This window comes from Strongylocentrotus purpuratus, unplaced genomic scaffold, assembly GCF_000002235.5.
Source record: "Strongylocentrotus purpuratus isolate Spur 01 unplaced genomic scaffold, Spur_5.0 spur5_scaffold_4, whole genome shotgun sequence".
NCBI classification, from domain to species: Eukaryota; Metazoa; Echinodermata; class Echinoidea; order Camarodonta; family Strongylocentrotidae; genus Strongylocentrotus; species Strongylocentrotus purpuratus.
The window spans coordinates 26,606,555-26,617,240 of NW_022145610.1; the positions used below are offsets into that span (position 1 = coordinate 26,606,555).

General features: G+C 35.5%; 1 protein-coding gene across 1 annotated transcript; it reads left to right on the plus strand.

Annotated features, from left to right (window-relative positions):
- Positions 1-6: 6 nt before the first annotated feature.
- Positions 7-6,263, plus strand: LOC100892969. The gene is made up of 7 exons (XM_030997988.1): positions 7-544; positions 1,196-1,531; positions 1,884-2,101; positions 2,737-2,871; positions 4,102-4,255; positions 4,593-4,629; positions 5,580-6,263. Exons 1-7 carry the CDS (start codon positions 325-327, stop codon positions 6,112-6,114), a joined length of 1,635 nt encoding a protein of 544 aa, XP_030853848.1. The 5' UTR covers positions 7-324; the 3' UTR covers positions 6,115-6,263.
- Positions 6,264-10,686: the final 4,423 nt, after the last annotated feature.

Here is a 10,686-nt window from a genome sequence, read left to right on the forward strand (position 1 = left end):
GTAATGAATAAAAAAAAAAAAATTGCATTTGTAATTATAAAGATATTTAAGATATATTTCCCTGTAACTGTACCACATATAGCTTAAGGAAAGTTTGGAGAAAAACGTTCATGATTCTTAGGGGAAATCTGATAAATGAATGAATAACACCTTTTTCTGTTTTGTTTTGTTTTGCTTCTTCTGTTGGTCTATCTACAACTCTGTCTATTATCCTTTTCCTTCTCTTCTCTTGAGTGTGCGTCTCTGTCTCTATAAATTATTATTGATTTTGCAGCAAAGAAGTACGATGTCCTTCTCGAGCAACTGTCTACGGAGATATACACTATGACCCCATTGCTCAAAATGGCGTCGAAGTTGGAATACCGAGCAAAAGATGTCATGTGTCAGATTGACCAAAGCTCATCACCACCAACAAAACAAAGGCTATGGGATGCTACAATCGAGCTACTTTCAAAGTGGGTGGAGAAAGGAGGGAAACGAGATGAACTCCTCCGTGCTCTTCAAGCGAGGCATCTTACCGAACCAGCAGAAATAGTCTCGACTGGTAAAGACTAGTGTTCTTCATCTCAAATTTTACTTAATTAAAGAATTAAAAATTAAGGTGTTACATGTGAAAATATCCGAGCTAATACCTAGATGGATGCTTAGGTTTTTTGCCTTTTTTAGAAGCTCTTTCAGAACCTTAATTCGTCTTTTTCAACAGTCATCTAAAGATCAAATAAAACAGGATGTGATAACGTGGCTTGACTTGCAGAAAAACCATGATATCGAACTTACATGTGTTGTAATTAACACCATGATGATAACTTTTACAAAAATCTTGATATAAGTTATGTCAGGACCCCGCGTATTGCAACTTGTGGTAGTTAATTCCGAAGGATTTTTATCCCCATACATCACTTTATCGTTACGTGACCATCATAGTACACAGAAACATATATTTTCTATGAATAAATCCAGAAGAACCTTTTGTACCTTGACAGGGACTTTTGATATCTATAATCCAAGATTTTCATATCTGATGGTTTAAGATGTCAACACTTGATCATGTAGCTTGCCTTTGTATTTAGTTCTAAGAGATGGACTGGAAAACTGTATTAAATGTCACAATTACGTTCAGACGTTAGGTTTCCTTTTGTGTAAAATTCTTATTAATTTGAGTTCAAATTGCCTCCTTCTGGATTTTCCCATACAGCAATTCAACAAGAACCTGGTCTAGCAGACTCGTTTTCCTTTACGACGATGGACAGCGAGGGAGGCGACATTCAACTCGGAGAAGGAGATGTACAGGTGTCTCTTCCTCCTGGTGCACTTGGAGAAGAGACGTGTGAAGTTGTCACAGTCAAGGTTCCAAATCATGCCCCAGAATTGATCTGCGATGAGGAGGAAATCCAGGCATCACCTCCAGTCCAGTGTACTCCTTCTGGCTTGACCTTCGATGAGCCAGTCAAGCTGACGGTGCCTCACTGCACGAGTCTAGACAATATAACAGATGAAACTGAAGTAATCCTTTACACCAGTCACGGAACAGGTCAATATATTTTGTTTAATACAAATTGAATTGAACAGCGATGGCTAAATCCCACGAGACCGATAATGTCGGTTCTTCTCGGCCTTTGAAAGGATATCTCAAGGTTCCCGAGACCTTCAATGTCGAACAAGAGTTCAACATTGAAGATCTCGAGCGGGCCTTTTGACAGCTTCCCTGAAGTGTCACGACACTGTTGGTTTCGTAGGCTGTTGGTACAATAGGAAGTCCCCCCACAACCATTGTCATTATAATTGTGCAAGGCAAATTTGTATCATTTGGGTAGAGGTGACACATTTGAATTAATTGCTTTACTTACTCAAGTATTGTCATCACAATCTACTTTTGTTTTCAGCCGACTACACCCGAGAAGAACTATCTCAAGATGACTACACCATTACAGACGACTCAGTCGTGGTGAATGTTCGTCACTTCTCGACGTTCAGGATCAGCATGAAAAAGCTTCGAGGTGTGAAATTCGGGTTCTTGCCTTTTCACCCATCGATCATGCCGCGGTCAAGAAAGCCCATACTCCAGGTTTTCTTCTATCAAATGTACAAAAGAAATGAATCGGTGAGAACAACAATGATTTTTGGAATCCATCCCAGGGCAAACACTCGGCCCGTATTGTACCCACATTTAAACTTGACGCTTTGTGTTTATTTTCTTCTTCAAAACCGGGTTTATCCCTCATTTTAGGTATGATTTAAGACCTAATGTCGGGTTTATGACCTGGATTAGTGGAATATAGTGGAAAATATCAGACGCATGAAATTTACCAGATCGTAGTTAGCCCAGGTTTTTTAGAAGGATTTTTTTCTCCACAGAAAAGTCTACAAGAAATATGCTCCATGATCATGGTAAATAGAATTATGCGCTTTTAGCAAGAATACTCTAACAGGTTCACGTATTTTAGTTAATTATCTATCTATGCATGAATAAGTAATGGTTACATAACTTTAAAGGGCACACACCATGTTTGTGTCTCACTGGAAGTTATACTTCTGTACGAAATAACTTTATCAGCTCATGCATAGATCTTAAGTTTTCCATTTTACATGACAGTTTGAATTTTTTGTTTGTTCATTTTACTAACAGATAATCAAACAGTTCTTTCAAACAAATATCAATGTTCTCCAAATATATTTTGGATTAATAAGATACGACTCATTCATATACAACGTGTTCTCTTTCTCCTTATATACAAGAAAATTTGTGAGGAGCACGAGCATCTGAACCAAGAATTCTGCAAAGCGGCACCACCTACCGAGGTATCAATGGACACGCTGAATGAGGACCTCACGATTGTATGCTCGGATGGTGCAAAAGAAATTAAGGAGGAGGTTAGTTCAAGTGCATATGTAAAGACCCGGTCACACATAGACGACACACTGTCCGTTCATTGAAAATCGTAAAATAAGGTCACTGCAACGTTGTGCGCCCAACTTTTGTCAGAAGCTAGCGAGCTGACAGCGAATGCATAGTGTGTTGCTAGCGCGGGACGAATGGTCCACGCATGCACTGCTTGCTCGAAGCACATGCAGCAAGCGCGCGAACGGCAGCGGCCACGTGAATGTGGCTATAAAAAGCGGCGTTTGTCGTCGTATCAAAGTAGCGCAACAACACGTATACAACTGAGCTCTTTAAGATGCCACCCAAGATAATTAAACCGGCGTCCCCGAACCCCACTACGCTAGGCAGACGCAAGAAGAACGTTGGGTGCACTAGAGACGTGACATACACGTTCTGCACTCGTTCAACACGCTCATTCTCGCTGCATGTTCGCTGTACATGCGTTTGACGGGCTCTAGATATGCGCTAGGTGTGCACTAGGCGTTCGATTGCAAGACCTAGCTCGGCCGCCGAACTATTACAACGAGTACATATAGCGTGTGCTCTGCGCGTATCTGGCGTTCTTTTGGCGTTTACATTCATGCGTCGAGCTTCATGCACATTTTTGAGCATGCTAAAAAAAATCCCGACGCACACAGCGAATGACGTCGAATTCATAGCGTTGGTCCAGTGCGCTCGACGAACGATTAACGAATGATGACGCACACTTAGCGAACGACAGCGCACTGTCCAAAATTTTAAATTTTCAATGCGCGTCTCCTATGTGTGACCGCCCCATAAATAAGAATAATTGCATCATGAGATCCTGGATTTGAAGATCACAAAATAAGATAGCAGTGCGCACGTTTATGTGTAGGCATACTTTGGACTGCGCAAACGTCTGCTACCAGATAAAGAAATTAAATTTTCCTTTTGTCATATATATAAGAGCATTTCAGGAGCTATAATTTCCATGTTAAATTACACTGGAATAAAAACTAATGACAAAACTCCCAACATTTTCATTATTGTTGCCGTTTCGCAACTCTTTATGGGATTTATTGGCAGAGGTCTTGTATAATTATATGTTATACAACTAATACCGTTATTCTAATTATCTGAGGTCAGTAGCGATTAATAGGACATAACTTGCTATATATTTTTTAGTATATCTTATATAATATGAAAACAAATGAAAAAAGAAAAAGCCTTCAAGTTTTTTTAATCTGTGATTCCTATAGATTGCTCATACAAGGTTGCGGGAAAGGAAGTCTAACAAAACAAGCTTTGAGTTGGATTTCGGTAAAGAGGAGTACGGTTCAAAGAACATCAGAATAACTCTTTTTCAAGGGTCACATAAACTGGAGACTTCACTCTTCGAAGTTCGGATGCAAGGTAATGTAATATATATATATGTATATATATCTAACTCTGACTATAAGTAATTAAATTCTTGGTGAGTAATTGCAAGCGGGGTTAAAATTAAAATAGTAATGGACATTATGTAAATGGATTCGGTAATACGTCAATAATCATCATCTTGGAAATTTCGATTTCACCGTTCTGCATGTTTACCTTCAGTAATGTTCAATAAATACTGTGTAAACACTTATTCATTTAAAACAAATCGTATCTTATAAGATAACATGGCGCAAAAGATATATTTATGATGTACACAACACGATTCTTATTTAACTCATGAGTAATCATCTTTCCCTACTTTACGTTGTAGAACCTGAGCCCACCATGCCCCAGCAGGTTGCTCCGGAGTGAGTATTTCAAAGAATATATCTTCAATTCGTTTCATGGGGGGACATGATTTATTTAGCAGTCGTTGCCATTCCGTATAATATGTTTCCTTTTATAAGTGCAGCAGACTAAGTGCAGTGCAGCCTCCCACAACAGATATTGGTGCTATAGGTTGACATAGAAAGTGGGAGCAGTTTTTTTTTAATTGCTTAGCATTTGGGTTAGTAAAAATTTCATGGAGAATTATTAAAGCAAAAAGGGTATTGAGGTGTTTATAATGTAGTACCCTGGATATTTCAAAGAAGACAAAGGTATCTGACTAACATCCCTGCACAATAAGCGTTTACGTTTGGATCTGCACACCAATGACAAAATGTAATTCATTCCTCCTTATATCACCGTTGCAAAATATTTTTTATTAAATCTGACTTTTCAGTTGAAAAACTTGTTCAACAATTTTCAGTAGCAAGTGAAAAATGTATATGAAAGAATGACTTTTCACTTTCTAGGTAAATCATGATATTCTATAGTCACTGCGAGATATACATCCAATTATTATGACATAGACACTACTATGTTGCACTTCGTTTTTGTCATTTAGTTCTACAATCTTCGTTTTGAATACTTATGCGTGGAAACACCATACCATCATTCCCCTTTTGGCATACAGACACAAACACTTTGAAAAAAAGGGGGAAATGTGTGTGGCCTCTCTTCTTAATATTTTTGGAAGGAAAATGGTTCATTCGAGTAATTGACGAGTGACAGACATAAGCTTTAAACAAATTTTGTTTTCTGTGAAAGTTGTACAGGAATTTAGGAATCCCGACAGATCGTAACGCGCATATAATGTATTATAACTAATCGTTGACATACTTGTAAGTGCCCTTGCAGTTTATTGAGGAAAAATTAGTATGCGGGTTGGTAACATATTTTTCTTTCTTTTCTTTTCCTCCTTTGTCAATTAAAGTCCGTTCTCAACGGTATCTTTTGAGGGATGTGGGACAACTCCAGAGGAAGAAATGAAATTGTTGGAACTATCGGAAGAGATCCCTAATAATATAGTAGTAAAGTTAAGCATGAAATTGGGGTTTTCACACGCTAAGGCAATGCGATATGCTTCGACAAATGTGAGAGGCGTGGCGGTTGACTCCACGGGCACTCTCGTAATGCTACAGGAGTGGCTGAAGAAAACAAAACCACAGTTCCGAAATGATTCTCTAGAAAAGGCCCTAGTGGATTGCGATTTGGTAGAAAGTGCCGAATTTTACATTCCAATTACAGAAGTAGTGATAGATACATCTGTACTGGATGATGTGCATGAAGAAGATGAAGCCGGACCGTCCGGACCGTCCGGACCCAGGCGGCTGGTACAGCATTCTGAGTCATCTGGTTATGTGGGAATGGTCTCCTCCAAACACCACGGGGATTACCGAATCAAGAGCGTAACGAAGAGAGATAGTAGGAAACAGTCTGTTAAAAGTCAATTCTCACATACAGAATGAAATGACTCACAATATGACGTAGAACATACTGGTTAGGTCCTGCAGAAGCACTAACTTGTGCATTGTGATGTACAGTACTTTGTGTATCCAATGCTGTTATACCAATGTTTATACAATGCGCAAGTGTATGCATATGGGTTCAATTTTATTATTTTGCATTCCACCATGTGTGAACTTGGACAATCCGATTTGTTGTTGCGGATAATATTGTTTCCATAGTTTCTCAATGAAAATTTTGCGTAAGTAATTTGAGAACAAAATCCACTCAGTGGACTGTAATAATTATGGCTAAAATACCCATTTTCTTCAATTACCTGTGAACGCACATGAGCATGAGTCTGCTCATTGATCTCATAAGGTATGACCTGGGCTTTCCTCTTCTATATTTCGTACACTGTATGTAGCCTACTTTAAAAACTTTCTGCCTACCTGAGTACTAAAAACACATACTTTTTAAAGTTCAGATACTTATACAGGTGTATCCATAATTATATAGCCATCGATGAAACAAGGAAATAATTAAGTCATATAAAGTTACTTCACCATATTAAATAAGCATCTTTATGATCTACATGTTTCTATAATGCCTAAATAGAAAACACTCTTAAGCAAGTTATTACATCCGAATCATTTATAAATCCTGCTGCAATAACATAGCAATAAAAACAGGTTTTCTTCATATGAAATTCACCTTATATTATAGCAGGTGCTGCTGAGAGCACATAAGCTCATACAAGGAATCAGGAATGATTCAGAATACCCATTATGTCTTGAAAGTCAATATGATTAACCAACAGTATTTTTTCATGCTTTTGTACAAATTATTAAAAAAATATCCCAAACAGCAAGTAAATGAATTTCTTTAGTTATTGCTATCTGGAGATTGTGACATTAAAGATAATTTGGAGGAAATAGAAAATGCAATGCAAACTTGACATTCTTTTCCAGAGTAATATTAATATTTGTAGCTATTTTTGTAGATTGTTTTGTCAGAAATATGTTTTAGGTTACTTGTTGCTCAAGATTATAGTTTTTCTATGCTTCTTTTTGAAAAATAAAAGTGTTTGTGCTTTTTCTTTAAAAGGTGAACTCACCTTGATAACAATATGGTATTAATACGAGTAGAAAAAACGATAGAAACAAATTAGTTAAAAGTTGAGCAATATTCGACTAAAAAAGGAAAGTTATAAATTTTAAAAGTTGTCATCAGTGAAACACAAATTGACAACACTGACACGTATCTTGCGAGGTCCTGTCCAATTTGCTCTGTACAGAAAATGTCATAAACTTTCTTTTTCTCATTTATTGATAACAGAATAGATTTGTTTCATATAGTGGTAATGTAAAAAACGTATAGGGTGCATGAATGATTGAACATTTTTTTTTAGGGAAAATAGAAATTTCGGATTTTTTTTAGTACAGAGCAAAATACGTGTAAGTGATACCACGATTAGATTATCGGTTTTTACAATTCATATACACGACATATTGCTGTTGGTCAGCTCATTTTTGAGTATTGTTATGTGTAAGTGAACTGTTCTGATAGTCCTCAATCATTTATACGAGGTCTTCTTGAAACTAGGAGCTAAATGACAAAGAAAAAGGAGAAGGGTACCTTCTGAAATACCTCTAGTTTAGAAACTTATATAATTCAGGTCTTTCAATCAGCACAACTAGACTTATCTCAAAATCACCATGTTATTAAAAAGTATATAAATGTACATAACGCCCTATATAATATGCATGCGCTATACATATTGGTATTGTGCTGATGTTTACAATAATATCTCACGTGAAAAGTAAATAAACTCCCTTCACTGTGTTCCTTACATTAAGTTTCTCATTTACTAGTGACTAAATGGATGTAGCATAGACATAGACATATACATTTAATTAGACAAAAGGTATTAAAACTTGACACTGTAAAATTTGTATTCATCTTAACATTCATGAAGTGTATAGCATCCTGAAGTGTATAGCAAAGCGAATTAGCGAGTGAAGTTTTAAGATCATCACCATTATCACCACTTTGTCTTTAAGATTCTTTGATTTCTATTCAGACCCTATGATTTCTTGATTGTCTGTTTTGGGAATTCTTAGCCTACTCTCCCCCAATCACAGTAGGAAATTACCATGTTGCAATGGTCTACCTAGTGGAAGGTTTCAATTTTACTGATCTAAAACACTAGTATGGAAAAAGTACTATTTTACTTGCCAATTCCAGGTCCAATTATATCTCTTGTATTCTTCTCTTTCCCCCCATTATGAATGGTATTTATATTAATCAATATAAAGATACATTTGATATTATTTACGTGGTAAATTCTGATTGTTTCTTAACTCAAACTATCTTGAATAATTACGTTCCCAAGCATTCCTAAATGACGATTGTAGTAAGCTTTTTTGAAAGATAAAAAATATATGTAAGCGATCCCGCTCGATTGTCTCATTGGTTTGTAACATTGACCTAAAGTACTTTTGATCAAAGACTTAGATAGTACCTGTTCTGTACGTGTAATATACTTGTATTATTGTATCCTCTCATAACTAAAACATATTCATAGATCTACTCGTAAATGTGGTTCATATGGAATGCCAAAGGATGGTTATGAGTAAACAAGATTTTAAACTGTGACAAAGAATTTTCCTTCCTGCAGCAAAATAAATGAAAAGATAGCAAAAGATAAAATCAACTACTGAAAAACAATTTTCAATAGTTATCTAATTAAGTTATCATTTATCAAAGTACTAATATTTAAATAAAAGCAGAACAAATGACAGATGAATTCATACATGTACGTAACATATTTGTCTAAACAGATATATAGGGTAAATACTGTCAAATGTAAAGATGCAGTTCTACAGGTACTTGATAAGGACATGTTATCAACATATTATTCAGTTACTCTTTGTACTTGTTATCAATATTTGTGTGATCATTATTACCCATTGTCAAAATTGTTCAGCATATAGACGTCAAAAGGAGTAAATCAATTTGAAAGATTATTTTTTTTTAAATGCATTTGACTCCCGTAAACCTACTTAGTATAAGGTTAAAAATGCAGTTGTATGATCTTTCGCTGCTTTTTCTGAATCGAAAATGAATACAAAACATAATGTGAATTTTTAATAAGTGTAATTGACTTTAACATGAAAGGGGCCCAGCGTCGTACACAAATGTACGCTCTACTTAACAAAAACAAAAAAACCCTACCTTTTACTCAGTTTTAGAATGACCTAAGCTAGCCAAGATAAAACTGCTAAATATGGATAATAACGTTATTGGCTGGATTAGAGTTAAAGTTAAGAAAATTTTATAAAAAAAGGACACGACCTTTAATTTCATCCAGAACATTCCTTGCTCAAACTATGTGAACTTTGACTACATGTACAGTATATCAACTGTATTCGAACTTGCCATGGTATTTTGACGTATAGTAAATTTGACGTGTCACAAGTTAAATGGAAATCTGTTTGAAAGCAGTTGAAATATGAAGCAACATGTGAAATGATACAGTTTACGGAATGATTATTACGGAACGACTTCTGAAATTCAAAGGGACATTATGTATAAAAGTCATGTAGTGTAAAAAAGTTATTAAAATGCGGTGTAATAAAAAGATTGAGTAAATGATTTGAAATTCCAAGATGGCCTTAGATTTCTGTGGTAGAAATAGCTCTACTATAGAGTTTTTGTTCTATTATGATTTAGGCAAAGTTTATTCATAAAATCACATTTTGTTAATAATAATTGTTTTGAAAATTTTGATTTCTCTGTAAAATGAATCTGACAAGCCTAAGAGAGGCACTCAGATGGACTAAATCATTCAATCCATTTCATTTCGTAATTACTTTATTGTTTTATGAACCTCGTTTGTATCATATTTTATATCAATTTATAGTAATTTTACCTTATGATTTATTCTATCTGATGATATCATCTAGACCAATATGCAGATCTGAAATATACGAAATCAAAAGTTGCAGAGAGATAATGCAATTTTTTTCCTATTTGTTTTGTACACCAAAACAAAAATATTTCTTGACAATCAAAGCAGATAGGATTTTCAAACTGAGAAGGTGAGTTTATCATCTCCAGTTTAGTTTTAAAATGTCTGAGATATAAAACTAAATCAAAAATATATTCAGGGTTGAATTCATTTGTGAACAAAAATCAATGTGATGTCATTCCAAGGGTTCCCACTGTCATTGGAAAACCTGGAAGTTCATGGGAATTTACGGAAAATGAAGAAAAAAAAGTTCCCCAAAGTCATGGAAATTGATCGTGAGCATGGGCCGTGTTTGGCTATGGCAGCCTTCCAGTTTGAATTGACATTTGGCGTGGTATTCATAAGCCGCTATTTAATATGCCGCAACCCATACAAAAAATGGTACTTTGTCTGGTCATGGAAAAGACAAAAAGGGGTCATGGAAAGTCATGGAATCATTTTTCAAATTTCAATTTTGAATTCTACATTCCACAATATCATTTTGATACGGAATTACAGATTTAATCATAATCATAATTCGCATATGATATATTTCTTCAAACAAAAATTATATGTCTTTTTT